At 40.2% G+C, this 15,437-nt stretch overlaps 1 protein-coding gene across 12 annotated transcripts in view; it reads right to left on the reverse strand.

Moving 5' to 3' along the window:
* Nucleotides 1–15,437, reverse strand: part of LOC140916595 (X-linked retinitis pigmentosa GTPase regulator-like) — a 92,943-nt gene that overhangs the window by 57,311 nt on the left and 20,195 nt on the right. For all 12 annotated transcript variants that reach the window (XM_073358317.1, XM_073358278.1, XM_073358318.1 and 9 more), the window contains 2 exons: nt 14,770–14,919; nt 5,674–5,832 (listed from right to left, as the gene is read on the reverse strand). In XM_073358317.1, the coding sequence (XP_073214418.1) occupies nt 5,674–5,832; nt 14,770–14,919 (309 nt within the window). The remainder of the gene's footprint in view (nt 1–5,673; nt 5,833–14,769; nt 14,920–15,437) is intronic.

The raw sequence follows: 15,437 nt of genomic DNA on the forward strand, positions 1-15,437 counted from the left end.
TCAGGTCAACAAAGAATACAGGATCAGACCTTCTAACACAAAGCTGAAAAAAAAAAGTTTTCTGCTTACAGGATATCTTTTCCTCTCATCACTCTTTTAAAACAATTTTAAGGGTCACTTCTGCAAAATCAAAAGACCATGAAATATAAAGAGCAAGACTTTTTTTTTTTTAAGTATGCAGAATATTTTATAAAAAGTTATCTTCCTACTAAATTTAATATTACAGCTCCCTCTGCTGGAAGATTCAGTGCTAGGAAAAATATCCAGAAAGGGATTGCTAACAAGTAAAGTAAAATAAGAAATCAGAAAGAGATCCCTCAATTCCAATTAACAGAAGAATAACTGATAGATATCTAGGCTTTCCATACGAAGTCTATATGAATACAGATTGTTCTTGAAGCAGATACTTTCTTTAGCCAGAACTGAAGTCTCACCCTCAATTTGGCAAATGGATTTCCCAGGATGCAGGATGCCATAAATTCTAATAGCCTTAGCAACATTCAAATAGGTTGTGAAATTTCTCTGGAGACAAATAGACCTTTGTCATCCTTGCTCTGATGAACATAATGAGTTTAAGTGAAGTTGGATGTTTTATCATATTTTTCACTAAGTCTAAACCGAGGTATGGAACATACTCTTCTCTAAGGCAATTTAAGCCTTTTTGAACATCTGTGCTTTCAATAGTCAGTTGCCATGGAAGGAGAAAAAAAGAAAGCACAGCTTTCTCAAGTGAGTTGCCACCACAGTAAGACATTTGCTGAAGAACATGGATGCAAAAGAAAAATCAAATACAGGTAATGATCCTCTCCAACACAGAAAATAAGGTATTTCCTGTGAGCAGTCTTTATGGAATACATAGAAACAAGAGGGTCAGGCAAACCATCCCTTAGATTTGTAATGCAATTATTGAGGCCAAGGCCACTATTCTGAATTTTCAGAGTGCTTGAGCCTACAATAGAAGATACCCCCCCAAAAAACCCAACCAAACAAAAACCATTAGGGCTAAGGAAATATTGGGAACAGCATCTCTGTCTCTGATATGGCTGAGGAATCACTTCTGTTACTCTACTCGAGATAACCCTTCTCTATGACTAAATCCCTCAGCAGTTTCTCATGAACGGGATCCCTGTAAAGGGATAAGAAAAGGAGGAAGTTTTGGTCGAGTGCAAAGGCATAGCAAAACTGTTCCAAACTATCTTGAACACTTACTGTTAGGACATGATTCCATTCCATGCCACCAAAACAGAATAAATATGGTCCCCTCCAAAACTTAGTAAAATGGGATAAGTTCAAGATCGTTTGAGTTAGGACTCAAGCATTGTGTTCGACAGCAGAAAAAGGCCCAAAGGTACAAGCAGCATAACTGTGCTTCTGACAATAGGGTTTTATATTTTTTCGAGCCAAAATAAGGTTTGAGATTTCTTCTCGTCAGTCTGGCTTTGGAGCAAGTTGAGAGGATTTATGATATATGAAATATTTTTCTTAAAGAAGGGGGTGGTTTGGCAAATGACCAAAGACTTCAATCTTTTTTCTTCTCTATCACCTTATTTATGAAATCTCCACCTTTGTATACATGTCAATAGATACAGAAGAACACTTCCTCCAAATCTCACCTCAAAGTGGTAGCTGAGATTACAGATGAAGCAGTTGTAGCCAAAGAGACCAGGTAGTTTTCACATTTTTGATTTTCTGTGATGGTGGCTAGAGGAAATGAAGGTGTAGGAGGACCATGATTCCTTATAGGAGTGCTCCATGACTCAAGATGAGATCCATGCAATCCCCGATGGCTAGAGATTTCTAGAAGGATCCAGGTTTGGTGTGAAACATGCAGGCACATTCCAAGAGTGTGTTTGCATAATGAGAGAGCTCAAAGGACAGCTATCCAAATATTACACATATCCCTTCCCTATCCAGATTAGCTATAACTCCTATTTACCTCCTCAACTTTGAATTTTAGGAGACTTTTGAAAATGAGCTCTGCATGCTGCCTTAATTTTCTCCTCGGGAAAACTAATTTTTCCCAAATCATTTTGGGCAGCTGAACTTCAGTTAATTCAATTATATTGCCCAATTCCTTTTTTCCTTGCTTGCTTCTTGCACCACAGTATATTCTGGCTTCGCACAATGTTTGGTTTGCTTGATTGGGTATCATCTATAGGCAGTAGCAACACCATTAAGATCTTCAATAAAATCTGTTCTATTTGCTGAACTTCTAAAAAGAACAGCATCACAGCTGACAATAAGAGTAGGGAATAAGGAGTTTGGTCACTTCTGCTCTCCCCATTCTGAGCCTGAAGAGGGAGACCTCAGAAATAGGCGGTAGAAGGCAGTTATTTGCATTCATGGAGTATTAGGAGTGATATGGGCTTTACTCAGCCTGCCAGTGGGGTGAGGGAACAGGGTATACTCAGGATCTGTTCCTTCATGCCAAACAGTGCACCAATAGTATCTGCTCACACACAGCTTCATAGCTGCTGTGCCTGTTATTCTTGCTTCATGTTCTTAAAGCTTTTTTATCATAATCCTTAGAGACAGATGAGTTATACAAGAAGATCTAGATGATCTTGTAAACTGAACTAATAGAAATGAGATGAAATTTAATAGTGCAAAGTGCAACATTTTGCTTTTGGAGACTAAGCAACATAAATTTTTGTTATAAACTGGGGGGGCGTATCAATTGGAAGTGACAAAGGAGAAAGACCTGGGTGTATTGGTTGATCACAGGATGACTATGAGCCATCAATGTGATGCAGCTGTGAAAAAGGCTAACGCAGTCCTAGGATGCATCAGGCGAGGTATTCCGGTAGAGATGGGGAAGTGTTAGTACCATTGTACAAGGCACTGGTGAGACTTCATCTGGAATACTGTGTGAAATTCTGGTTTCCCAGATCATGTAGGAAAGATGAATTCAAACTGGAAAAAGTACAGAGAAGGGCTACTAGGATAATTTGAGGAATGGAAAACCTACCTTATGAGAGGAGACTCAAAGAGCTTGGCTTGTTTAGCCTAACCAAAAGAAGGCTGAGGGGAGATAAGATTGGTCTCTATAAATACATCAGAGGGATAAACAACAGGGAGGGAGAAGAGTTATTTAAGTTAAGCATCAATATGGACACAAGAACAAATGGATATAAACTGACTATCAACAAGTTTAGGCTCGAAATTAGGCAAAAGTTTCTAACCATCAGAGAAGTGAAGTTCTGAAACAGCCTTCCAAGGGAAGCAGTGAGAGCAAAAAACCTAACTGGCTTGAAGACTGAGCTTGATAAATTTATGGAGGGGATGGTAGATGAGACTGCCTACAAGGGCATGTAGCCAGTGGTGAGCTGGAGCTGTAAAATTTAGAAGCCCTTTTAGAACTGGCCAATAGTAGCGCCTTAGGCACCGACTCCATGAGTGCTCCTGCCATGGAGCACCCAAGGGGAAAATTTGATGGGTGCAGAGCTCCCCGCCCTACCCCCTGCCCCAGCTCACCTCCGGCTCCTCCCCTGAAAGCGCCGCCCCGGTCTGCTTCTCCGCCCCCCCAGGCTTCTGCGAATCAGCTGTTTGCGCGGGAAGCCGGGGCAGGCTGAGAAGTAGGCCGCGGCTTCCCACTCAGGCCCAGGGAGGCGGAGGTGAGCTGGGGCTGGGGGGCACGAGGAGGGCTGCCCGTGCCCCAGCAGGTAACCCAGGGGGCCGCGCATGGGAACTGCTCACCTCTGCCCTCCTCGGCCTGAGTGTGAAGCCATGGCCTGCTTCTCAGCCCTCCCAGGCTTCCTGCCGAACAGCTGATTCGCGGGAAGCAGGGGAGGGGGCGGAGAAGCAGAGTGGGGCAGCCCGTTCAGCGGAGGAGGCGGAGCACGGTACAAACAACTAATACATTCTCACAAAATCCCGATGAGGTATTATATAATAGTATCATATATGGAGGCAGACACATTAAGTACTTTGCCTAAAGCCACAGTATTGGAGCTAGGATTGGTATTCCTGGGGGAATTCTGTGCCAAAAAAATTAAAATTCTGTGCACCATATTTTAAAATTCTGCACATTTTATTTGTCAAAATAACACAATATAATCATGCCAGTTTCAATTATTTTAGTAGTTTATTTCAAAATATATGTCAGCAAGTATGTCTGTAACAATACAGACCCTCCCTCAAAAAAAGATTCTGATCATTTTTTTTGACAAATAGATTCTACACTAAGCATATTAATACAGAACTTTGAATAATTAATTTAAATTACAATATAGAACTGTCAGAAGCAGTGCAAAGGCTTAGGGGAGTCAGGGGTAACAGAGGAGCTGAGGGAGAGGGAAGGAGTCTGGAGTGAACCTGGAAAATTGTTGGGTATGGATGTAAGAAGTATGGAACAGGTTTTTTGGGGGTAGGGGCGGGATTGTTAGGGAGTTGGGGAGCCTCTCCCATGAGACCGTAGCTGAACCCAAACCTCTCCCATTCAGGTCAGGCACATCTGCTCTTGCCCCCACAACCTCATCCGCATGGGTCTCTGCAGCCTCCTCCCCTATCCTCATGTGTCCCTGCAGTCCCCCCGCCTGTCGCCAGGCTCAATGCTGTCAGCCCACTAAGTCCTGAGCCTTTGCCCCAGTATTTCCACCCCTAGCTATTCTGAACCCCAGTCTGTGACCCCGCTTCCCTCCCCGCCCCAGCAGGCCTGTGTGCCTCACTCTGTTGTAACCTGGCTCTGCGAGCAGGATGCTGTGATGAACTTCTACTCCTGGGTGAATTCTGCAATACTGGGCATGCATAGAATTCCACCCCCACCCCCCAGTACATTCTGCCCCAGAAGTGCTGCAGTTGAAGTGAGCTGTAGCTCACGAAAGCTTATGCTCAAATAAATTTGTTAGTCTCTAAGGTGCCACAAGTCCTCCTTTTCTTTTTGTGGATACAGACCAACACAGCTGCTAATCTGAAACAGTTCTGGGAAAGTCACTTTTCTGACTATAACCACTCTTTAATGGCTATAAAGAAAAATGTATGATCTATTGGGAAAAATACAGGACTGGGATCCATGAACTGATTTTTTCTAATCTACTCCTGGCGGAATTCTGCACATCTGAAGATATTCAGAATTCATGTATCCTGCAGAGAATTTTTTTTCTGCAGAAAATACATTTCTGCCAAAGAAGTGCTGCAGTTCCACCTTTCACCCACCAGAGGCCACTGTGGTGCCAGAACAGCCAGCAGCACAAACACAGCCAGCTGTTGTGGCACCACAGTGGTCTCTGGTGGGTGAAAGGTGGAACTGCAGCACTTCTTTGGCAGAAATGTATTTTCTGCAGAAAAAAAATTCTCTGCAGGATACATGAATTCTGAATATCTTCAGATGTGCAGAATTCCTGCAGCAGTAGATTAGAAATAATCAGTTCATGGATCCCAGTTCTGTGTTTTTCCCAATAGATCATACATTTTTCTTTATAGCCATTAAAGAGTGGTTATAGTCAGAAAAGTGACTCACTAATTAACACATATTCAAGATTATTTTAAAATTTCACAAGGGGAGGCTTTCTTGTAGAACTCATGGGAAAAAAACACAGATTTCATTTTCAATGTAATAAGATAGAAGAAAAGTTTCTCTAGGCATTGTCTGACATTTCATAAGAGTGTTTGCTCTATCAAGCAAAGTGATTCTTTTAATTACAGGATCAGAGAAAAGCCAACTAGTTTGCATACCTGTAAGTGCCACCGTATGTCCTCCACCACAAGCAACCTGATTAACCCTTTCCAAAATTCCAGGAACTAGCTGTGGAACCCGATTGTTTTTCAGTTGTTCAGGCGACAAACCTAGCTTCCCATTTTCAGGTTCTCCAAAAGTGTAGAGCTCACCATCTCCTGGGGAAATACAAAACAGAGCAGGAGTCATAGTACTTCACTAAAAGGCAGAGCTGGGCCAAGTTATTTTCTCATGCTTTCCTGGTTTGTAAAGTACCCGTTGCTTTTTGGACTTTTGTTTTAAATTATAAATAAAACAAAATGAGAGTTGTAATGTTTCCCTATGCGAGGAGTCTGTCAAGAAGAAAACCAAAACAATACTTGATTCTGAGAGGTGTCAGTGAATCACAACTCCCATTCTAGTCACTATTTACATCAATTGGAGTTGCTTGCAGCAGTCTTAGCAAAGACTGGCCCTACTAATGGGATACATGAAAGTCCATGCTCGCCTCTGATGGAGAGTGAGGGGACAGAATAGGAAACCAGTGCAAATATTGTAAAAAGATTTGTTAATGAGCTACATAACAAGAAAAGAACCATTGTACTGAATACTAGAAATAAATGGCACTATATCAAGCGCTCCAAGGTTCACCATGGCATTATCTCCGTCAGAAGAGATTTCACCACCTCAGTATTACATAACAGCTTTCTGGTCAGCCCAGCAGTTAAAGAAAAAAAAAATCCTTCCCAGGCACCCAGACTTAGTTTTACGAGCACAGGGTTTTCAGTCTGTTCAATCCTAAATACAGCAATCCATTCTTTTATAAAAGAGTTTCCTTTGTTTTAACACTTTTCAGTTTCCACCTTTGTTTTTTTTAAACAATCAGATAACAGTCTGAGTTATCTAATCTGGCCATCTGTTTACCCTTCTACTATATTGATAGAAGAGTTAAAAATTTCAAAGTTACTGTCTACTGCTGTGCCAGTTCCGATCTGATTTTCTGTTCCAAAAGCTCTGTTAGCATTCTGCTATCCTAGGTAAGAGCTAGGTCAAGTGGGAGAGATCTCTGGTTGCTGGGTAAAGCTCCAAGGACGTAGCTATGGGTCTCCACCAAGCCTGAAAGAGGCCTGTAGAAACATTTTTCATAGTACTTGAGTTGCTCCTTAGAACTGATGTTCACATTGAGACTCCCTCTGTACCTGAAGCAGCTGGATGCAGTAACTTTTTTTTTTAAGCGAAAATTACAGTTACTCCATGATGGTGCTCTGCCAAACTGTAAAAGCAATAGGCATTAAGCCAGTTGTAAATAACAGAAATCAGGAGGCCTGGGTTCTATTCCCAGCTCTGCACCGACCAGCTGGGTTATTCAGCACTCTGTGACTGTTTCTGCAACCGTAAAGTGGGACAATGAAACTTACTTTCCCCTTTTTAAAGCATTTCCATGGACTTCTATGGATAAAAAAGCTATATAATAGCTAAGTATTATTAAAAGGTGCTTACTGACTAAGGGTTTGACCCAAAATCTATTTAAGTCAAAAGGAAACTTTCCAATGATTTCAATGGTCTTTGGATCAGGCAAAAAGTTCTTAGTCAAAGTCTGTCCAAGACTTTGAAGACATAAAACACTACATTAAGTGCTATATATTATTACTATTATGGAGTTATCATGCACAGTGTCTTTATACCAAGCAAACTTTATATAAAGTCATTTAATCTTTTCAGCGGACAAACAGGTTAATAATTTACACTTGGGCCACATTCTCCACTCCCATTCACATGCAACTCCCATCCACCAGAGTCAATGGAAGTTGCGAACAACTAAATGAGGTAGGAATTTGGCTCTTAATAGATTTGGCAGAAAGAATCATCATAAAAATTATTTACATCTCCATATATGCTCTAAGAACCAGAGCATTGATTTTGTTTTTTAACCTATAGCTGGATTTACCAAAGCAAAAGGATAAATAAAACTCTCATATGAAACAAATCGAAGACAAAGAAATGTTTTGACTAAGGGCTGGGTGCTCAGGGAAACGTGTTAATTATGTGCTGAAGCCATTACTTAAAACACTGGGCAACTGTCCCATTATTGAAGCATAATTATAGATATCTATCTAGAGTACATTTCTGAGATACACTAATTTTCCATAATTATAGCCCAATAAACTTAAGCATTAACAAACCACATTTATAGAATTAAGAGGCAGTCCTAATACACACAGCAAATGTCTAAAGGATCATATCCAAATGCTATGAATTCAAACACACTTTCATAAAACTACATTTTAAACGCTCTTGATACACACAAATCACAGACTCCAAAACATGAGCCCATAAGTAACTGCACTGTATATAACACTATATTTCCTTGTATGGCACAAGCAATTTTACATTAGAATCCTTCCCTCGTGTTTATCCCTTTCCGCATCTCTGTCATTTGGATTTTGAGGTCCTAAGGGCAACAACCATGCCAAAACCAAATAAGTCTAGAGGACAGAAATTGAAAATAAGAAGAAATTAAAAATAATCACATAAACTCAAAATAGAAATATATACACACTTGTCCAAAGCAAATGGGTATGACTTATTAAAAAGCAAGGTTAATAAAATCAAGGACCAGTTTCCAAAGCCTACTGAAGTCAATGAAACCTAAATGGGCAGAACAGACAAAAGCAAGGAATTAAAATGTTTTTTTATTTTGAAAAATGAAAAAGTAGCAATTCAGAGTTCAAAAGAAATGCACCATTTGTGTTGCATGCATTCCATTTCCCTCTTCCCTTTACCAAATCTTTATTCAGCTTTTACTCTGGTAAAACACTCACTGAGTGTGCAAGACATTCTATATATAGAGTTGTGGCTCAAATTAATTGCTGAGGTAATTCTATTTAAATCATCTGAATTGCCCAGGGCTGAATTTGGCCCATTGTATTTTTCTGCTGAGCCACTGTTTAATTTTTGTGAAATTTTGGTTATTAGTTATTTGGGATTAGATCGTGTCAACAGCGGATGGCAAAGGGTAGCAAAGAGCCTTCTATCCCAGGAGAAGGACTGGATTAGTCAGAGAAGCAGAATGCACCAGAAGCACATACAATATGCAGCATTTCTTCCTGCCACCACCTTCTTGGAGGAAGTAATTAGGGAACAGTCCATGCACTCCTCCAACTGCAAATCTGCCTGGATCTTGCACGGGATACACAAATGATTTTTCAAGACAGATTTTTTTCTTCACTTCCCCCCCGACTCCTTCTAGTGCTGGTACAGGGCAAATTTAAGGTTGTTTGCATGCTTTAACTGGGAATTTCTTACTTTAACATAAGGGTACACACTAAAAAAAAAATCCAGTTAACTCTGAAATTTCTGATTTATATTGCTGATTTTGGGGATAATTACAACATCCCTGAAACATTGTTTACCGCTAAATTACTGATACTTCTTCTCAATCTTAGTTCCATTTTAAAGTAGTTTTTTGTCTGGGAATTTCCCTAAGGAGTGTCCACACATGTGTACTAAAAAAGAAATCCCCAAACAGTACTAATATGCAATATTTCTAATGATCTGAAGATATGCAATATTAACCTTAAATCATTTACGTTTTAACTTAAGGACACATTCATTGGTACAGCAAAGTAGCCAGAGTGCACTGAGCAGTTAAGTTTGTCTCCCCAGAGCAGCACAAAGCGGCGGAAGTGTTCTGGTGAATCTGGCCCTTAATGTGCAACTGATTTAGGCATTTAGAAGGCTGTGTTAACAAAACCGGTGCTAGATCGATTCCCAGTGACACTCTGCTTTAATGGCTTCTCCTACCTTCTGCCTCCCGCTTCCTCAGTGTGCAGTGCTATCAGGTCAATCAACTGACACATAAGCCAGCTGGCAGCTACAGAATCTTTAAAGAGCAATGATCACTGGACTAAATCTGCCAATTTTATACAACTCTCTCCGTCTCCTTTATACCACTGAGTAATTACCACCAGTAGAAATGCTGAATGTAAATTAGCTGTAGAGGAAGGGTGGCAACTGGTTGAGTTACCCTTAACGTCACAACAGCTCCACTTAAGAGTTACCTGGGCTGTTGACTTGAGGCTGTTGACTTGAGCCTGTCTGTAGCCTATCATTAATAACTTAATTACAATCTAATTTCTTCGAATACAGCCTATGCACAAGATATCAATTAATTTTAACTACATGAAAAGTTTGAAGTGTGTGTTATTCTGTTGCTAAGATCCTTTGGGACAAAAAAGACAGGCCCAGGTGCTAAATTTCATAAAGAACCCAGTTTAATTAATCTGAATGCAAAAAACGAATGGATTTATTGGTGTATCCTCAGAAAATTAATTCTGTACTCAAAAAGTAAGTGTTGTAAGTTTGAGGAGAACACATGTGAAACAGAGTTGAATCCCTTCGTTAAGTGCAAAATGGATCACTACCTTAACTATGAAGTCACAATCAGTGCCTCCATAACAAAGATAATGTGAAAACTGTAACCTTGATAGCATACCATTCCTAAAGTTTTTGTAAATCCATTAGATAATTAACACTTTTTGCAACTTGGGGTCAGACTGATACAAAAGAGGCTGTAGCACCAGGCTCTTACTTTGGGATTCTGTTAAGGATTCTCAGAGAGGCCCCAGTGTTTCTGGGCGAAAGAAGAGAAAGAAAAGAGTAAATCAACAGCTGCAAATGTTGAAAAACAAGAGTCATCATTTTTACGCATATATATTTAAGTGTATCTCATTTATTTCTAGAATCAAGTCAGTGAGCTACTGACTGTTAGAGCTGCACATGAGATTTTCTCTCAAAAGAAGCTAAAGCAGTCTTTTTAAAATTCAGCGTCAATTTTTCATAAATCTGGAAACACACTAGTGCACCATATCTATTAACCTGCTCACAATCTTAATTAATGGGGTTATAGGTTCAAGTGGTCAGTCTTCCATTGACTTCCCAAACTAACCAAGCTTATTCAATTTCTTTTCTAAACTTCATAATCCAGCTAAGAAAGATAGCCCCAATTACTACAGTACATTTTTGAATACATTAAGGAGACCCTCTTGGGCAAAAGCAGTTTAGGAAATGCTGAAGCATAACTTTCAATCAAACATAAGAAGTCCTACAAGGCTCCAAAGTCAGATGATTTGAGTACAGTTATACAAACATATTAAGTTTAGATATTTGGCAAGTCCGATCTATAACGCTTCCATCTAATATTATTGTTTACTCTGCTTTTCCACTATGAAATCTCTGAGTTTTTCCCCAAAAGGTAAAATTCTCCCTAATGTGAAGGGCCCTCTGTCCTACTAAACCCTGGCCCACAGGGGCCTAGCATGGAAATGCAAAGGGAAAACTTCTCTCTCTCTCTCTCTCTCACTGAGTGGCGTTAGGAGGGGGATCTTCATGCCAACCCACATAAGCAAGTAGAGAGCAGACACCAGGGCAGGCTGGAGGTAGGCCAGGGAAGACAACATAGGAATTGTGTTTACAGATCCAGTAGCCCAAGGATTCCATACATGGTGACCCACAGGAGCTGAAGCGATTATTGCAGCCCAAGTCAGCTGAAATAGCTAGAAGGAAAGGAACAGAATATATGAAAGTGTATTTGGAAAGGATGGACCTTGAGGTACGTGCTAAGGCTCTTACTGACCACTGATGTAGCTAGAGAGGCCTCTTGCATTATGACAGAGGAACCAAGAACATTTTCTGTGAGCATAAGCAAACCTTAAGTGCCCAAGAGCAACCAGAAAATTATTAGTGAAGTTTCAGAATTCTTTGGGAAGCTGAGCTTCCACACAGGGAATATTCTTATGCGGAGAGCCATTCCATGCATGGTCTGGAAGTAGAGGCAGAAGTCTACATCCTAATGAACTTTCTATATTTTTGTCCAAACAGAGCTGGTCAAAACTTCTCAAATTCCAACATTTGGATAATAACTGGGGAGAAACTGATGACATTTCTTGACTCTTCCCCCGCAACGAGCTCTACTCCAAAATGGCTTTTGGAAAGTTAGTGGCCCTAATGGAACAGAGAAAAACTTGGTACATGTTGCCACAGAGACGTTCATGGGGCAGGGACGGGGGAGAGAGCGATAACAACAGTCAGGCTTCCTACATTTCTGTAGACAACATAGTGCTTATGGACCTAGCCAGGGATGTACCTGGGGATCCCTTCAGGAATTTATCTCCTATATCATTTTCAGTTAAGAATATTCTTTTCCCTTTTGGAATCATTCGAGAAGAGAGAGCACAGTCTCCACCTCTACTTCCACTATTGGCACAACTTTAAGGGATATGTGACAGGCTTGAACATTCCTTTCCTCTGAACCTTCTAAGCGATTCTGAAGGCTGTACGTCTGGATCAAATAGCAGCACCTCTCACACAGCAGAGGTCTATGAAGGAGCTTGGTGAAGTGACGGCTTCCGAGCTGGGCTGTAAACAGTTCCATGAAAATAAGGAACACACATGAAAGGGACCCATGGGAACCTGCAAAGCACTCTTCAGAGGGGCTTCTCCAAAGGTTTCTATCTATGTCAATCAAAGTCTCATTTGTAGCAAGGATGCCATCGTGGGGGTTTTAGAGTCTGTCTTATCTGCTTCTGGCAAGGGAAAAGCACAAGGGGAGTTCTAATCCAAAACATCATTCAAATTTTCATTTAACTCAGAGGATCCATTTCTGCATGGGGGACCAGGGCAGTGGGCAGGCACAGTGTTCCTCTCAGCCCATTCTTGTGCAGAGAGGGTATCTGCATTGCAGAGGTAGGCCATGTCTTCCATCTATTCCCAGAAGCACGTCCTTGACAAAGGGCCTGGTTATAGACTTGACAAGAGAACCCAATAGATATGACCCCGAACAGTGTCATCACAAAAATATATATGAAATTTTAGTCCATCCGCTGAAAGGGCAGAAAGAAAGAAAGAAAAAAAAGCTGGCAAACACACTACAGAAAAAGTCCAAAAAGGACTAAAAGACAAAAGCCATCTTTGCTGCTTCTCCTCAGTGAAACAAGAGAAAAAATTGAGTGTGGGAGAAAAGGAGAGCAGCCAATGATCCAAAGACTACAAAGAAAGTAACTGGCCATCTTTCTGCCTGATCTGCATATGGAGAAGACCTATCAGTGCTAGTGGCTAGACCAAAGCTCAGAAGATTTATTATTATAGACTTTTGGTCATACTCTCCTCTCACAAATGTGCATAAAGCTCTTCTTGGCTTCAGTAGGGCCCACTTACCCACATGGTAGAATTTAGTCCATTAAGTTAATATGAACCTTCTTTGACACCAGATACACTATATCCCTCTTCAGATATCTGATTGCTAAAACACTCAAATAAAACAAAAAGTTAAATATTTTTCCAATGGCCCAACACCTTGATCTAGTACTTCCATGCTGAGAAAGTCTATCAAGCCTGACAGCTGGGACAATTAAGTATGTGCAAGTATCTCTCAAACCTCTCTCCTGGGTTAAATTGTCACAGGGCTAAATATTTTGGATTATAGTCTCTACTAAATTCTACTGTGGCCAAATTAGCAACTCAATTTTTGGCTCCATATCATAGTAAGCTATCAAAAAACATTTGTTGATCAAGTTTTTAGTATACCACCTTCTCGCTATGCCCTGGAAGAGCTGGGTTTTTTGACGTACACATCTACTTGTCGATTGTGATGCTTGGAAGCTGAAGAATATTTAATGGCTGCTAAACTTCTGGTCAATCATAAGCATTTAACTTATTTATTTTAAGAAAGCATCATTAATACAAAGTTGCATACTATAGGCAAAACACCCTATTACATATACTTTATAGTCACTGAATGCTTTCATTCTGTTCACGGCATACTCTCAGGGACCCACACAGATGTTATCTGTAGAAATCTGTCATTTATCAAGCAGGTTGAATAAAGCACCAGATGTAGTTTCTGGATGCCTGTTAAAAGCTCTGTAATCCAAAATTATTGATCTGTTGAAGTCTTTAATACTTTATTGGGACTGAGATAAGATTAAAGACTTAGTATTATTTGGGGTCCACACATATGATGAGAATAAATAGTTGCCCATGCCTTTAATATCATCTTCACTGTAATTCACTCAAATCAGGAAACGTGATTTTGGAGATGGGGGGTGGGAATGAGCTATAGAAATGTCAAAGTGTCTCTTAGCCCAAATCCTGCACAGTAAAAACTATCTGTATATAATCTGTCATTATCTCCCTGAAGGAAACATAGATCTTAACAGTCTTTGCATTCCTCCCTTCTTTGCCTCCTTAGAGCTGCACGTCTTCATAATTCTCTGCAAGGTTATAGGTTTTCATGAATGGATTATTGCATTTAATACATTATACTTCCTGTTAAATCTTTTGATGGTGCTTTGACAAAATTCCAGATGTCTATTTTGAGCATGCTTTCTAAAAATATTTAACTTTTTTTATTGCACAGCTGTAAATAGCCATACATAGCATTCATTCCCTCAAGACATTTCTACTTTATACAGCATATGTTCAGTTTGCCTCAGAAACTGCCTTGACAATTAAGGCAGTGAATTATCAGGAAAGATGCATTTTTCTGAAAAATATGTGATAGGTGCCTATTCAAGATTTGCATTTTTGGGGGAAGGGAGGGAAAGGTAGAAGAGAAGCGGGTCAGTACACATGAGCAAATATGAATAGTCTCAGAGATGCTGGATTATTGTACAAAATAGAAATCAAATTCACCTAAGGCATTTGTTGTATGTCTCACTAAAATCAAATCAGTGTGACAAGACATTCATTCAGCATTACACCCTTTTCCATAACACTGTCCACACACTAACGTTCACTGTAATTTGTTTTCACATGGTAGTATTAATTCAGTTACAATAAAGAATCATGGAACAGAATACATCAGTTTCCCAAATCATTTCACAGCATGGAGCAAATTTTAGAGATTGTCCCTGCGAGACTTACCTCTAATTCACAAGTGTACAGACCACTTTCCTTTGTATTTGTGATCATATAACATACCCATGGCATAGATCATTAGGGAAGTATTTAATGTGTCATTAGCTATTTTTAATGCAATTTAGCAGATGAAAATAAGGACCACAATTTGAGGCCCATTGGTATAGTTAGCTCTATTACACAGTATATCATTATCTTACTTGTTACCAAAGCAGAATGGTAATATCCACAGGAGACCCAGGAAACAGGCTTTCCAACATCCACTTGACAAGGTAGACACACACTGGCTTCACCAGCCAGGCCAATCTGACCTTCAGAATTGTCACCCCACACGAAAAGCTGTCCATCCTCTAAAATAAAGCGGCAGAAAGTCAGATTTAAAACCAAAGCTGGTCTAACAATAATATTTACATTTACTTGTGGCTTCCATCCAGAGGCAGTTCACACACTCTATATGACACTGCTAAAACATAGCCATTGCTGAAGTATGAGGACAGCTATCAACTGGCACTCAACACATAGCCAAAGCATAGGGCCAGAGATACCAACGCATCCCATCCCCCACAATCTTCTGAAACGTGCCATGGAATATTTAGTGACCAGGTAGTATTAGACCAGAGATGGCAACATTTAACATTTATTTCCAGACATGTTTCTCCAGTAAGCAATAAGATTGGAGGCTGTCAGACTCCCAAGTTGCTGGTGGTCTGTGTACACACATTCTGGGTAATGTTGTGGATGTTAGGCTTATTCCTACCCTATTAGTAACTTCATGATGGCATGACTCCACTTGCATCATCAATAGGATTCCCATTTCTCTTTTCTCCAAATTGATTCTCTATCCCAGCTTTTCCATTCACCCCACTAA

This window comes from Lepidochelys kempii, chromosome 1 (assembly GCF_965140265.1).
Source record: "Lepidochelys kempii isolate rLepKem1 chromosome 1, rLepKem1.hap2, whole genome shotgun sequence".
Lineage (NCBI taxonomy): Eukaryota > Metazoa > Chordata > Testudines > Cheloniidae > Lepidochelys > Lepidochelys kempii.